The sequence below is a fragment of the Ptychodera flava genome, chromosome 7, assembly GCF_041260155.1.
Source record: "Ptychodera flava strain L36383 chromosome 7, AS_Pfla_20210202, whole genome shotgun sequence".
Lineage (NCBI taxonomy): Eukaryota > Metazoa > Hemichordata > Enteropneusta > Ptychoderidae > Ptychodera > Ptychodera flava.
The window spans coordinates 46802412-46818718 of NC_091934.1; the positions used below are offsets into that span (position 1 = coordinate 46802412).

The window sequence follows — 16307 nt, forward strand, 5'->3', positions numbered from 1 at the left end:
TGGTGTTTACAATAACTTTTAATGATAAATTTGTGAAGGACAATCACATGAGAGATCTATTTGGAAGCAGGAAAGACAGTATATGTGCTTTGTAGCTAGTTACCTTACTCATCACTCTATATTTTGTGATCAATTTACCGCAACAAATTATTTTTGAGTTATCAGAGTCAGTGTTTATGTCACGGGGGTTTGGTCATTCTACAAGGTTCCTTTGTAAATTCATATTCATAATAAGGAACATAGAAAAAAAGATACCACAGTACATTCATGATTTCCACAATTGTTACGTGCAGAGAAAACGAACAAAAGGGTGAACTCAGCAGTTAACGTTTAAACAAAATTTATTACGAAAACAAAACTAATTGCTAAGTTAGGGACAGAGTACAAGCTTTAAAAGTGTACAGACTACTTATCTCAGCTGGGACGGCAAAGCTCCAGTCTCAGAGTTGTAACAGTCAGTTGAATGAATGAACAGTCCTTGCAGGCTTGCAGCTGCACAAAGTCCACAGTATAAATCCAGCGTTGACAGTGAAGGTCTTGAAAAGTCTTGAGAATGACTACTGCTGGAGTTTAGTAACACACAAGAGACACGATCCAAAAGTCTGACTGGAAGCTGTGCACGTCCCTTTTATAAAGGCATATAAGAACAATCTAGAACTTTTATTGACATGCTAATTACTGTTCTAAAATTATCTCCCTTACACAACTAATCAACTTTCCAGAACATTCCAAACATGACTAATTGAATTCAAGGTTGTTAGGTCATCAAGGGCAGTGACCTTGAGAATGTTCTAGACTAATTGAACTCAGGTCATGATGAGTGTGGGGGAAATGACCTACATAACACACCCCCTCTTCAAAAAAGAAAATTTTTCAATGAAAAATCTTTCTTTTACAAATGTAATCTTAAAAGTGTGAACAACAATAAGTTCTAAATACGAGAGAGACAGTCTGCAATTAATTGTCTCTGCCTTTGATATGTCTAATGTCAAGATTAAACTCCTGTAACATTAAACTCCATCTTAGCAATCTCTGATTTTTGCCTTTAAATTTCTGCAGAAAAAACAAGAGGGTTGTGATCAATATAAACCACTATTGGCTGATTTGAAGAAGTAACATAAACTTCAAAATGCTGTAAAGCTAATATCAAAGATAAACACTCTTTTTCAATTGTAGAGTAGTTTCTCTGGGATTTGTTAAATTTGCGTGAAAAATAGCAAACAGGATGATCTACACCATGACTATCCTCTTGCAATAAAACAGCACCAGCAGCCGTATCACTAGCATCTACAGCTAATTTGAATGGCAAAGTGAAATCTGGTGCAGACAACACTGGAGCACTTTGCAGTATGGCTTTAAGTGTATCAAATGCCTGTTGGCATTGCTCTGACCAAACAAACTTTACTTTCTTTTTAAGTAAGTTAGTCAAAGGCTCAGTAATTGTGGAGAAATTTGGACAGAATTTTCTGTAGTAACCAGCCATACCGAGAAAGCGCATCAGTTGTCGTTTGCAGTTTGGTATGGGAAAACTTGAAATGGCACTGATTTTGGCATCAACAGGTTTTACCTCACCCTGTCCTACAGTATGTCCGAGGTAAGTTACCCTCGCCCAACCAAACTCAGATTTGGCAAGGTTGACAGTCAACATTGCTTTACTCAGTCTCTCAAAGAACTTCCGCATGAGCTTGATGTGTTCCTCCCAGGTGTCACTATACAGGATGACGTCGTCAACGTAAGCTGCACACCCGTCTAGCCCGGATATGACGTCGTTGATCATCCGTTGGAACGTTGCCGGAGAGTTCTTCATTCCGAATGGCATCACCTTGTACTGGAACAATCCGTCTGGTGTAACAAAGGCGGATATTTCACGAGCACGATCCGTCAGAGGGACTTGCCAAAATCCCTTCAGTAGGTCAAATTTCGTCACATACTTGGCTTTTCCCACTCGGTCGATGCAGTCATCAATCCTCGGGATTGGGAAAGTGTCTGTCTTTGTTAAAGTGTTGACCTTCCTAAAGTCCGTGCACATACGATAACTGTGATCTGGTTTGGGAACAAGTATGCACGGCGAACTCCAGTTACTTTTACTGGGTTCAATAAAGTCATTGTCCAGCAGGTATTTGACTTCTTCCTGGAGATATTTTGCTTTTGTTGGATTCAGTCTGTATGGATGTTGTTTTACAGGCTTACTGTCCCCAACATCAACGTCGTGATAGATGACGTTTGTCCTCGTTGGAACATCTTGAAACAGGTGTTTATATTCGTGGAGCAGTTCTTTCACCTGTTGTTGTTGTTCTGGCTGGAGGTGTGCCAACTTTGTAGACTCCAGCTTCTCCAGGATTTCTGAGTTCTGAAGCTTGACCGAGCCCAGCTTTGAGTTTAGAGTATTTTCACTCAAGTCAGTTTCAGTATCACTATCTTCATAATGGCCAGAACTGACGGTACTGACAGGCTGAGTTATAGTAGGATTATCCCTATCCAAATATGGCTTAAGCATATTTATGTGACATAGCTGCTTTTGTTTTCGCCTGTCAGGTGTTATTATGATGTAATTTAAATCACTCAATTTCTTATCGATTAGATATGGCCCAAAGTAACGAGCATGGAGTGGTTTGCCAGGAATTGGAAGTAGAACAAGAACTTTTTGACCTGGTTCAAACTTCCGTTTTGAGGTGTTTTTATCGTATTTGGTTTTCATTGACTGCTGAGATGACTCAAGATTTTCTCTGGCTAATTCACATGCTTTAGAGAGTTTGTACGAAAATCTGACACATATTGCAAAATATTCAGACAATCATCATCGTCTGATAGGAATTTCTCTTTAACGAGCTTAAGTGGGCCACGGACTGTATGTCCAAATACAAGCTCAAATGGGCTAAAACCAAGAGACTCTTGAATTGACTCTCTAACAGCAAAGAGCAGAAAATGAATTCCTTCATCCCACTGCTTCTCTGTGTCAAAACAGTAGGTCCTAATCATGTTTTTCAAAGTTTGATGAAATCGCTCAAGAGCACCCTGACTTTCTGGATGATAGGCGGATGACCTATACTGTTTAATGCCTAGCTGATCCATTACTTGTTGAAAAATACCAGACATAAAGTTGGAGCCTTGATCGGACTGGACACATTTAGGGAGGCCAAATAAAGTGAAAAATTTGACTAAAGCTCTCACTATAGTCTTTGTCTTTATGTTTCTCAGTGGTATGGCTTCTGGGAACCGAGTTGATGTACACATAATTGTCAACATGTACTCATTTCCTGATCTTGTTTTTGGTAGGGGCCCAACACAGTCTATTAGTATCCTACTAAATGGTTCTTGAAATGCAGGAATTGGCTGTAAAGGGGCCTTTGGAATGGTCTGATTTGGCTTTCCTACCATTTGACATGTGTGACAAGTTTTACAGAAATGTGCTACATCCTGCCTGAGATTAGGCCAATAAAAGTGACTGAGAATTTTGTGATAAGTTTTCCTTACTCCCAAATGACCAGCCCAGGGGGTTTCATGGGCTAGGCGCAATATTTCAGCACGATAGGGCTTTGGAACCACAATTTGATGTTTTATAGCCCAATCGTCATCAACCAAAACATCTGGAGGTCTCCATTTACGCATGAGAATACCAGATTTTGTATAATAGGAAACAGAGCTATCTGAAGTTTTACCTTCATCATCTACCCTGTCAAACAAAGACAAAATATCTGGGTCTTTGTGTTGTTCTGCAATGAGATTTGATCTAGAAAATGTCTGACTTTGGTCAGCAGAAGTTTTACTGGAAGTTTCAAATCCACGAGGGATAACGGAATGATCCTTGTCAAACACCTGACTGAGAAAGGTGTCATTTAAGTCAACATCTGTGACATTATTTTTGAGAGTATTTTGATTCTCGGAAGTTTTCTTTGACATGGCTCGAGTAATGGCACATGAAGGAAATAAATCGGGTATCTCTTGTTCAATTGGCTCTGGATCCTGATCTAAACTAGGATTATCAGTCACAAGTGGATTAGTAATGACCTTGTCCCCAGCAAGGTCGTTTCCAAGAAGAAGGTGAATCCCTTCAAAAGGCAAAAAAGGCCTAATACCTAAAGCCACAGGTCCAGAAACAAAGTCCGAAGACAAATAGACATTATGGAGAGGAACAGGAATGTAGTCATTGCAATCTACCCCCTTAATAAGAACTTTAGAACCTGAAAATGACTTTTCAGAAAACGGCAGGGTATCTGCCAACAAAAGAGACTGGGAAGCCCCGGTATCTCTTAAAATTTTGACAGGGGTAGCGGAAGAGAAATCACTAGAAAGTGATATAAAACCATTATGAATAAATGGCTCGAAAATACCCATAATGCTATCTTGAGAAGAATTGACCTTGACCTCATTAATTGGGGATGAGAGGGGTTTAACCTCAGAAAATGTGTTGCACACATTATTAGACTCTAATTGAGTTGATGAAGAAATAAAGCCGGTTGGCTTAGATCCACTTTGACCACTTTGACCTTCACGTTTTCTTTTCAATTTGAAACACTCTGACATTAAATGGCCGTCTTTCTTACAATAATTACAAGAAAGTGTACCAAACTGTTTGTCAGAAGGAGATTGAGACTTGGGATCTGATGATGTGGGAGTGTTACTTGAACTCTGTGAACTGTTGTCATTTGATTTTCTACTCTCCTTTGAGAAATTCTTGGATGAAAAGGAGGAGTTAAATTTACCTGCATTGTTTCTGTATGAAAAGGACTGGGATGGTTTGCTGAGAAATGAAGATTTGTGGGTCAATGAATAATCATCGGCCAAACGTGCAGCAACCTCCAATGTATCTGCCTTTTGTTCATTGATAAACGTCTTGATGTCACTCCGAATGCACCTCTTAAATTCTTCAATCAAAACAAGCTGTCGTAATTTGTCATAATTCTGACTGACCTTTTCAGAAGAGCACCAACGATCAAACAGTTGTTCTTTTGTTCGAGCAAATTCAACATAAGTTTGATCCTTCACCTTCTCACAATCCCTAAATTTCTGACGGTAAGCTTCAGGCACCAACTCATAGCCCTTGAGAATTAATTCCTTCACAGAATCATAATCTGAAGCCTGCTCTACTGACAACTGAATGTAAATTTCTCTGGCTTTACCCACCAAAGCACTCTGCAAAAGCATAGACCAGGACTCCTTAGGCCAATTCAGACTCTGAGCAATTTTCTCAAAATGAAGGAAATATTTATCAACATCCTTTTCTTGGAAAGGGGGAACTAACCTGAAATGCTTAGTGATGTCAAACTTGTCTGAAGGGAAGAATTTTCCTGATTGTCCAAGCTCTAAACGTCTCATTTCTAACTGTAGTCGATGTTCTTCCAATTCTCTCTCCTTTTCTCTGTCTTTCTTCCATTTGTATTCTTTGTCTTTCATTTGTAATTCTTTGTCTTTCATTTGTAATTTTTCCTGCCTTTCCCTTTCTTCCATTTGCAATTTTTCCTTTTCTAATTCCAATTTCTTAAGCTCCAAATCTGCCTGTATTTCTAATTCTAATTTTTGAGTTCGAAGGAAGACTCAGGCTCATAATCTTTAAGGCAGACTCCTCAAAATGGCCAGAATTAACTAAATGTTTTGCAATCTTGAACTGAATTTCTCGCTTGCGCATAGATCTTTTGACATCTACTTTAAGGAAATTTTGCCAGTGCTATGAGGTTGTCTTTTCTGAGGGAATTAAATGTGTCCTGATCAAGGTCATCCATAAATTCGTCTGGCTGAATTCCGCCATGATTGAATTTCGCTGAGTTCACAGTATACAGTAGTTTGAAAAGGCTGTCAAAATGTTGTCAAACGGCTCAAAATATTCGTCTCCGGACGAGCCCCCAATTTGTTACGTGCAGAGAAAACGAACAAAAGGGTGAACTCAGCAGTTAACGTTTAAACAAAATTTATTACGAAAACAAAACTAATTGCTAAGTCAGGGATAGAGTACAAGCTTTAAAAGTGTACAGACTACTTATCTCAGCTGGGACGGCAAAGCTCCAGTCTCAGAGTTGTAACAGTCAGTTGAATGAATGAACAGTCCTTGCAGGCTTGCAGCTGCACAAAGTCCACAGTATAAATCCAGCGTTGACAGTGAAGGTCTTGAAAAGTCTTGAGAATGACTACTGCTGGAGTTTATAGTAACACACAAGAGACACGATCCCAAAAGTCTGACTGGAAGCTGTGCACGTCCCTTTTATAAAGGCATATAAGAACAATCTAGAACTTTTATTGACATGCTAATTACTGTTCTAAAATTATCTCCCTTACACAACTAATCAACTTTCCAGAACATTCCAAACATGACTAATTGAATTCAAGGTTGTGAGGTCATCAAGGGCAGTGACCTTGAGAATGTTCTAGACTAATTGAACTCAGGTCATGATGAGTGTGGGGGAAATGACCTACATAATTTCACAATGTTCCCTGATCTCAGCAAACTTGCTGACGCTGACTGCATATCATTTTTATTACATTTCACTAATCGCTCAATCAGCAAGTGTTATCAGTTCCCATGGTAACTAGTTAACAAGCTACAACCTTCATCCCTATCAATTGTAATGCAAGTATATTTTCACATTTTTGAATGTGCCTTTTTCATTTTTCAAATACACAACCATAGTTCAAATTAGTCAACGGTGAAATTGAGTACCGGATATAAAATGCCTTTTTTAACTGGAAAGACACAACCATCTAGTTGATCTAGATGAGTGCTGCTGGAAGCAATTGAAAGGCACACATTACTTTCATACACTTGTGCGAGTTCCAGAAGCTTATATTTTTAACCAAAACAAACAGATATGTACAAGAGAAAATACTAAACTGAAGACTACACCAAAAAGAACACCATTTTTTTAAAGCAGCTTTTTTCCAAGTTACCTTAGATACATTGGAGTATACGCTATTTGAAAAATTTAGCAAAAGTTTTCTTTAATAACCCACAAGTCTGTAAATTTCTTCATGTTATGAAAGCTGACTGCTGACCTCTGACCCCTGGTTCTAGGAATGAAAAGGTAGGACAAATATGGAAATCCAACATTTGACTGTTCATTCATAAAAACTAAGTACAAGTCAGTAATTGACATCTCTCTCTATTTTAAATACTGCACAATGTGTCTGGTTACACTACAAGACATTGAATTCTACGTAATTATTAACTGATTATCTACCTCTAAGCATCCCTTTCTGATTTTCAAAAATAAAACACAGTGGAAAATCAATGACGCCAGACAAGTCGGCATGACACACTGTATCTTGGTACAGCTACGTACAAAACTTGTGGAGCACCTGCAGAATGTTTGTATCCCTGGAGACTGAAACTCATAGAATGCTTTTCAAGTACTGTGCAAATCACAGTCACAAAGAGAGATCACTACATCAACCTGGGACACTTCAAACACAGACTTTATCTAAGTATGCCTTTTTTAACTCAGTTTGAAATATGCAGACTTCCCTGTTTATAACGTCCACAGACCAACGCTCTTCCATCGCTGCAGTCACTTTGCAGTCATTTTCCAAATATACTAGTCAAAAGGTGAACTGACAGAGGGTCAAGACACTTGTCAAAATGTGAACTGACAGAAGACAGGGTCAAGACACTTGTCAAAAGGTGAACTGACAGAGAGTCAAGACACTTGTCTAAATGTGAACTGACAGAAGAAAGGGTCAAGACACTTGTCAAATGGACTTACAAGACTTATAAAATAAGAGAAAAGGGCTAGATTAGAGTATAAACTGACTGTATGCAAAATAATGATTTTGATATATTTGATACCAGGGTCAACTGGTAAAATTCATAACATTGTTGTATATTCCTGCAAATATAACTTAGAAGTTTTTGTTTTTGGATAGAGTAACACTATAGCAAAGTTACATCTGTTACCAGGTTGATACATGGGAGAAACGACATCATGCATAAACCAATCTTGCACTGCCACAAAATAACTGCTACTGAGTCACTATCCAGAGTTTCCATTTACAATATCAGACATTTCTTTTTCTTGGGTTGTTCTGGGGGCTCCAGCGCTGCTAGAATTGCTTCATCAAAAACATTCTTTAGTCCTTTCTGTAGTATGAGAAAAACGAGAGAGATTAAGCTGGTTGCCAACCCATATGGTCTACTTGTGATTAATATGTCTTGTAACTCTTACACATCCCATTTGCTAGTACTGAGGTCCTATTCACTAATAGACGACAATAAGGCTCTACCATAGTGTGGCAGTGAAGGGGTAACACTGTTTTGGGTGGCAAGTACATGCATGTGACCACATGACATAAACACAGCCTAGTGGCTTGGGATATATATCTGCCAACAACAGTTTGTTTGGGAAACCAAGTCTGCTCACATTAGAAACTCACACATCCACTGGAAGCTTGTGGACAAAATGTTGAAGAACTGTACTTCTGCAAAAATATGTTCCCATTTTTTTTTACGGATGTTTTGAAGTCCAAGTAGATGAGATGACGCCATGAATAAATTCTGACATATACAATCTCTACTGATACAGCCCCGATCTAAATACATTTCACCATTATTTAAAAGATAATGGGGAAGATTTTTCCTCTTTTATGCCTGCTTACCTGTGTAAGTGCTGAACATTCAACATATTTGACAGCTTTTAATTCTTTGGCTAGTTTCTCTGCTTGCTCCGGAGAGATTGGTTTCTGTTTATTCTTTGCCAGCTTTTCAACTGTGGGTGCATCATCACGCAGATCAACTTGTGTTCCAACCAGCAGAAACGGTGTTTTGGGACAGTGATGAGTTATTTCAGGTACCCACTGTGCACAGGACAAAGACAAATTCATATGAGTTTTAAAGTCCTATCAATGATTTATGATCTTAAAATAGTTGAAGTCAAAAGAACAAAGTTGCTGTATTTGTACATCATTTTTGTTAATTTCCATTTGAAAAGTCAAGACTCTATTGGTCACAGCATTGTAAGATGTTGTACGTACACAAGTACCAGAAACAGCAAGTTGTGGCATGATTACAATAAGAAATATATGCTGATGACGTTACAGTACCCACTACTTTCACACGCTTAGGGTCTACACTGTCTACAGCTCTGTTTTATCCTTTTTCTACAAAGCTGGAGTTTGTCAAATGTTTTGTTTTCCAGAGTTCATGATATCTCCAAAGTTACAGTTCACAATAACTGAAACTATGCATTATCTTTGAACTTGCATCTTAAGTAATCTTAATAAGTTACATTTGATTTAGTGTCGCTGTTTAATGCCTGTCAAGTGTCAATATGGATTTTTTCAAATATCAAAATACATAACAGTTTTTGACTTTTGGAGATGTCACAGCTCAAACCAAAGGCTCTATAAAATTAAACTTTGTAGGACAATGGATCGGTTTAACATTAATATCATACATGATTACAATCACTTTAAATAGGAACTTCCCCTATAAAAGCCGGATTATCATAAATCTACACAAATATAAATAAGCAACGCTACTGATTGGATGTGCTGTATTTGGTCTCAGAGTCCCATAATTTTGTCATGTTTCAGGCGTTGATTGTCATTGAATTTTGGATATGATGTCTGTGAATATATAGCGACTAAACTTGAGTTGAAAATAAAATGACAAAATGTTCCGTTTTTGTCGGGGAACGCATATGTTCGACACGTTTTCCCTGTATGACCATTTGACCCCTCTTTTCATATGTCACAAAAGTGCCCATCATGATTATTCAAATTTATCATACGGTCAGATGCTATGAGAATTCAAAAACTCCGCCCAGTGTGTGCAAATGGCTGCGTCATCAGTAATCCCCCTATTGTACACCATGATCCTGTAACTGCCTGTTTAATTCATGAAATCCAGGACTGAATTGAGGTGTTTCATGACATTCATAAAGTTTATGGTTGATTTGAGGGAGTTTTATGATATAGAAATGCAATGAAGAAAAAAACAACTTTGTCTCTATGATACAACAAGTCATATAGCCTTGATTTGTCCTGTACCATCTTCACTCTAAAACATAAATTCCCATAAAGCTACTATTTTACCAAAACAAATCTGGTAAACAATATCCATAGTAACACTTGCATAAGGAAAATATCACAGGTACACATCACATGATTCTTTACAGGTCATGATGGCTGAACATCATCTGTCAAAACAATCTTACCTTTTCTTTGACATTTTCAAAAGATGATGGTGAAACAACAGAAAAACACACAAGGAAGACATCTGTCTGTGGATAGCTTAAGGGTCGTAATCTGTCGTAATCTTCTTGACCTGATACAAATAACATCCACAACAATTGAATATCATAAAGGCCTTCATCCTTCATCTTTCAAATTAATTACGTCTACAGCAATTCTCCAAAATTTTGTGTTTTTCCATTTATGGGATGTTGTCAAAACTACATGACAACTTATCAGCAGTTTTGGGCAATAGAATTCTGATGGTAATCAATGTGTGCATAGTATGGCAGAGATATTCCCCCTGACTAGTCATTCCTTATAATAAGAAGAAACTAACAAAATTATGCTGATCTCTCCAAATTGGTCATGAATACCAAAATGAATTTCATTGAAAGTATGCCAAATTTTCTATGAACTTACTTGATAATCCAACTATTTTCACAAGTTTTATTACATTTGATAAATCTTCAATTCAATGCATAATCTCCATACTGATGTACAATTTTGAAATGCTGAAACTGTATTTACTATTTTTTGAATTGTCATTGATATAAAAACAGATTCAAATGAACTACCAAAGCAATATTATTCCCAATACATTGAATGCAGCCAAAACTTCACTACAAGTCTAAGATGACAATGAACATACAGATATGTCATTTCCCCGCAAGATTTTGATTGCATCAAGGAAATTTGAATAAAGTGAAAAAAAAAACTGATGTGAAAGTATCAATAGCACTATTTCTGACATGAGTCTCTTCTTAACCTGTACATCCCCAATACACAGTAATTAGATCAAAAATCAGCACTGCTTACAGTGGGTTTGGGAAAAACCAAGCAATATGGTTGATGGAATCTAGAATTACACACTGCAAAGAATTCAACGCCTGAATTACAAAAGTAAACGACGCATTGTCCAGGGTATTGGATGGACGTTGTGATTTTGAACAAGTGCTTGAACAGAAATTTACCTAGAGTTATTTCTGAAACTGGCGGGACATAATCAACATTACAGGCATTAAATAGCTTACCAGCTGTATCAAATAAACCCAATGTGTATGGTTCTCCACCAATCATTACTGTCACCGCATAGTTGTCAAACACCTAAGTACAATGACAAGATTTCATCACCATTAGAAAATAATCAGAGTAACAATATGATAATGATATTTACTGATAACAAAACAAAATAACTATATACCTACTGGTATATCTCTTAGCTTTCAGCTTATTATAGCTTTTGGCACATTATAAATGAGGAGTGCCGCGGTAGTTAAAAAGACAGGTTGACAACAAGGCACAAATAACGGTGTAAATAGGTTAGAAAGAATTTCAACTTCATTTCTAATTTCACATAACAAACAGCTAAACAAAAGCTGATGAACAATAGATTGTTTCTAATATCAGTGATAGATCATGCCACTTAAAAGAATACCACCAAATGCACTGATTGGGAAATCAGATATAGCATTGTGAGAAGTATGTCATAATGCCACGATGGTTGAACAGTGTAGACTATTATTGACTATGCCTCTCAGTTTGTAAAAGTATTTCTTTTATAGGTCTCTGTATTGGAAGGTACAGCTGCTTAAGCATGGGTTTTTGAAGAGCCCTATCTGAGAGGGGTGCATGGAAGGACGTCAATAGAACACAATTTGTGTGTCAACTACAGAAGAACCTGAAAAACCTTACTTCCAAATGATCAAGAAACACCACAATTGTTTATAAGGTGAAAATTAGTAGAGGAACAGCCAATGTAAGATATGGAAGCAAATCAATAAGGCCTGATATTCACTATTCTAATCCCTTTGCTGCACTCTTGAACAATTATCACTTATTTGCATTAATATGAAGACGTGTATTTTAGATATTTGTTTATCCAAAAGCTTTATGAGTGAAGTTGTTTGTATGGAAGATTAGAAGCTATGATCTGAGAATTTCACTCAAGATTCATGACGGAAGTGATCAAAGCTCACCAAAGACATTTAAGGAAAAGCATTGCAGTATGTGAAAACAGATAAAGTCTCTGGTGAGCGGATACAGAACTGGGATTAATGAAAGCATAGACAATGAAGTATACTGTGACCTATTACAACACTTGAAAGTGAAACCAGGTGACGACATATTCACAAAGAATATCCCACAAGGCACACATACTAAACTTATTTCTCATACACAAAGAAGAATTTTCAAAATCTCTCAATATTCACTAACTCTGATACATGCAACGAATGGTTTATATAACAGACATGTAGGCAGTAAACAATTTACAGTAATGTAAAATTAAACATATAATGACTTACCGTTGGCACATATTCTGATGGAAATTTATTTGTTGTGTATGAAATCAGAAGACATGTTTTACCAACGGCGCCGTCACCAACAACAACACACTTTATAGTCTGCATAGCTCGATGCTATTCTGGTTGAAGTAACGCTGTAACAACTCCAAACAGTACCACAGTACAAACTTTTGACCTAAAGAATTGTAGAAAAAATAAATACAGAAAATCATCACAAATGCAAGAAAATATTTGGGTCTTCAAAAATGAGAAGTCAGTGTCAAGAGACATACATTAAAGAAATGACATCTAAGAAAGGAAGACACTTTTATCAAAGAGTTTTACAATTCTATTTATAGTAACGGTTTGTTATTCTATAAATAGAATATAGCAAGGGTTCTATAGAGTCTATCACTGTTAAGGGTGTTAGCTGTTTGCATACAGGTTTGACAATAACAATAGAATGACTCATACTACACATGTAACCATACACAACTAGTGAAACTTTTCTACTGCTATCAATGATAATTTAGCGCACAATACTTTTATGTGTTTTATTCATATCAATGCAAAATATTGTCCACAGTGTGTCATTAGACAGGAGTGTCAACATATCTGTACCTTTACAAACATGTTTGGTGTTTTTACACAGACATAGGGTAACAATTATTTGATAATATATGTAGATGATCACTGTTTTTAACTCTTATCCTGCCAGGCAGTGTCACTTATCATCTGCCAATTCTGTAAAACACAGCATTAAGACAAATCTATACATATTTCACCGACTTAGCAAGCATACTATAGAAGATTTAGTCAGTAAAAATCATGTGTACAGTATCAATGATTTCAGGGGCCTTCAGATATTCAAGTCTTTGTTAAAAATGCAATATATGGAACATGACATCACGTCTTATTGGTTTTCATTGCCATGTTTGTATATAAAGTACACTCTCTAAAAACTGCACATTTCTCACAGAATTTTCCAATGTTATGAAACCAGGTGTATGTGATTGGCAAACTATCCAAAACTAAAAGTTTGCAGTCTTCGTAATACTTTCTGCTTAGCTCCATTACAGATTGCCTTCATAATCAACAAATTAAATGTTTATCATTTTTTAAATTCAGCAAGTATTTTCAGCTCATCAACTTTCATTTATCCAATAAATTTAAAAATTATTGTCAGCTTAGGGACAAACAGGGACATAGTGAGAAACTCTGGGATGTCTAACTTGACTGTTCAAGCACCGACTGACTTTCAAACCAACGATGGGAGGATCCCCCATTGCACCTATAAAACAAATTATTGTGTCTACGTCACTACATGTACCCTCGCACAAAGTTTGAACTAAATCAGTTCAGACACAACAGTGCGGAGAGGTCTGGATTCCATATAATCCATGAGTTCCAAGTTTAGGGAAACTTACTAATGACACAAAGCTCTGCTGCATTCATCAGAAACATTATCAGCAAGCCTACTTTAAAATTGTTTGTTCCAGGCACAGACATTCCGTACATGTATGGTATCATTAGAGTGTATAATTGTAACAGTATCAATGATTGAGTACTTCTGATGTTTTTTAAGCTGCAGCTGTTGTTTACACGCTCTGTGTAAAAACTAACGAAATTTATAAAATTTTCAAGGGGAAGTAATTGACTGACACCATGTAAACAGCCACTGTTAACACGACCTAATGAAAGAACTAGGGATTGAGAAGGGGCTTTTGATAAAAGTTTCTATAAAAATGTCATAGAGAAGTAAAAATGCTTGGTAATAAAACTGATACACAGCATATCACAAGAAATGAGGTGGTTTGGGTCAAAAACTTGAATAGCTTTTATCCTTTACTGGACTTTTGACACTACCCAGGGGATATGGCTAATTACAATGAATTAACAAACACATTTATATCATACAACAATTGATGTCAGTCACTGTCGACCTGATGATGTCACTGTTAATAAATATTCAAATTTTTTACTTCCTGACAACAGTAATTTCTGGAAGGCTTTTCTCATGTGTTGCACACACAAGCCTGGCATTTCAGCATTCAGGCTACACCATCAGTGATTATAGATGACATACCTAAATGGTTTGTCATGTAATTATTTGCCAAATCTTGAAAAATACACACACACTAAACTATTAATTCAAGGGCATCTTAACAGTCAGTATGTCCACCATTTGTGTTTTTGTATGTGATTGAACAACATGAACACTGAGAAGGATGGGAGATGATATCCCTTTTGAATCAAGAATTTTTAAATGTTCATTCATTCATTCATACTGCTTGCTTCCAATTTTATTGGTATTACTGGTTAGTGTATTGTCTGTGTGAACATAGGAAGACCATATTTAAATAAGACACAGCCCGTTGACTCATCATGCAAACATGAAAAGTCAGTGAGAATTTCTGAGTGTACTTTGGTGTACATACATCCCATAGATGAATGTTGAGTAAATTTCTGCAATGTGGAAGACAGAAGTGCATAAAGTTATCTGAAATGGTGACCTTGTCCAAGACAATTATGAAGAAATATTACCATCAACATGCAATAGGTAGTGTACTCCACTACGTATATAATATATATCATATCTGCAAAACACACTGTTTTGCTTGTCACTGTAATTCACATATCTGTAAAATGGTGCATGTGCATTTCTCAAAAACATTGAATCAAGAGGTTTGTGTTATATGTTCGTCACAAGCGAGTGGTGCTTACTGAATCTTCCGCTTCTATGTGCAATGGTCGGGGTATATTTGAGAAAGAGCACCAAAGTAGATTTTAGTACAACTTAAATATTTCATCCAAGTCTTGCAGATCTTAAATCGGGAAGTGCGAGTGAAATGGCACCCCGCCCCATTATCCTCTGCTATCGTATAAGTTTGCACGTAAACAAACCAGGAAGTAATGCGCCTTTACGAACACACCCGACTTGTCTACATCATGTCAGAGCTATTTCTGTTTGACGCAATTTCTCAATATTTCAGAAAATATTTTATATGTTTCTACTCGACAATAAATACTGTTATAATAATACCGGAGCTTATAACTGTACTCGTCTGTTGTGTTCGATTCATTGAATGTGGGACATTACTGTCGTCAGCCTGCACTGTGTCCTTCTCAGTCATCGTGATTTCCTAACACTTTGTGACAGCAGTTTTGTAGAAGACGACGTTGAACACTTGAATTAATTCTTATAATTAGGCCAAGGTGCCAACACATGTCACCACAAAGACTTAGTACGAGTCTCTACATCGAAGATAGGTTTATAAAGTTACCCAAGAAAGTATTATTTCAATGAAGTATTGCCAAGTTTAGAGTCCGAGTTCGGGAGGTTCGTTATCACGACAGCGTCAGTAAATTCACAAATAAAACAATATCAACGTTTTCAAATACATCAATATTAACTTTGGATACTTCAATATGACAGCCTGGAACTTACCTGCTATTCAAATATAAAATAGGTGATCAACAAGTCAAATTCTGCTTTTAAAATTCTGGTCCTTTTTTTCCTATATCAGTTATGTCCGTCCGCCATGACACTCGACCGTTTTCCGATGTATTGCTGGGCGTTGGCATTAGACGGGTTTCCCCAGCTCAAAACCCACGGGTTCGGTTGCTGTAAAACAGTGGAGCTGTTTCAATTTTTCAGTGCACAGTTCTGTAAGTTTATATGATTGACGATATACATCTGTTTATCCGCAAAAATGGTTCCTGCTTACGAGGGATATGTTTAGGGTATAATTTTTTTTTTAATTATTGAGTATGTGTAGATTGATATATCCTTTGAGTTTTCGAAAACTCAGAGTTTTGCGGCGACATGGCTGACGCAAAAATGAAAGGCCTAGTAATTTTTTACTT

General features: G+C 36.9%; 1 protein-coding gene across 1 annotated transcript; it reads right to left on the reverse strand.

Annotated features, from left to right (window-relative positions):
* Window positions 1-6422: 6422 nt before the first annotated feature.
* On the reverse strand, window positions 6423-16026 carry LOC139137721 (cell division control protein 42 homolog). Its single transcript, XM_070705969.1, has 6 exons — window positions 15889-16026; window positions 12462-12636; window positions 11190-11262; window positions 10140-10249; window positions 8581-8778; window positions 6423-8065 (listed from the first exon to the last, which is right to left on the reverse strand). The coding sequence occupies exons 2-6, from the start codon at window positions 12564-12566 to the stop codon at window positions 7976-7978; spliced, it is 576 nt and encodes a 191-aa protein (XP_070562070.1). The 5' UTR covers window positions 12567-12636; window positions 15889-16026; the 3' UTR covers window positions 6423-7975.
* Between the last annotated feature and the right edge of the window lie 281 nt (window positions 16027-16307).

Excerpts from the sequence above, each read along its gene's own strand:
- LOC139137721 (XM_070705969.1), bottom strand. The coding sequence starts at position 12,566 with ATGCAGACTATAAAGTGTGTTGTTGTTGGTGACGGCGCCGTTGGTAAA. Across the intron at positions 11,263-12,461 it reads CATCAGAATATGTGCCAACG|GTGTTTGACAACTATGCGGT; the intron begins GTAAGTCATTAT and ends CATTGTACTTAG. Across the intron at positions 8,066-8,580 it reads AATGTTCAGCACTTACACAG|AAAGGACTAAAGAATGTTTT; the intron begins GTAAGCAGGCAT and ends CTCATACTACAG.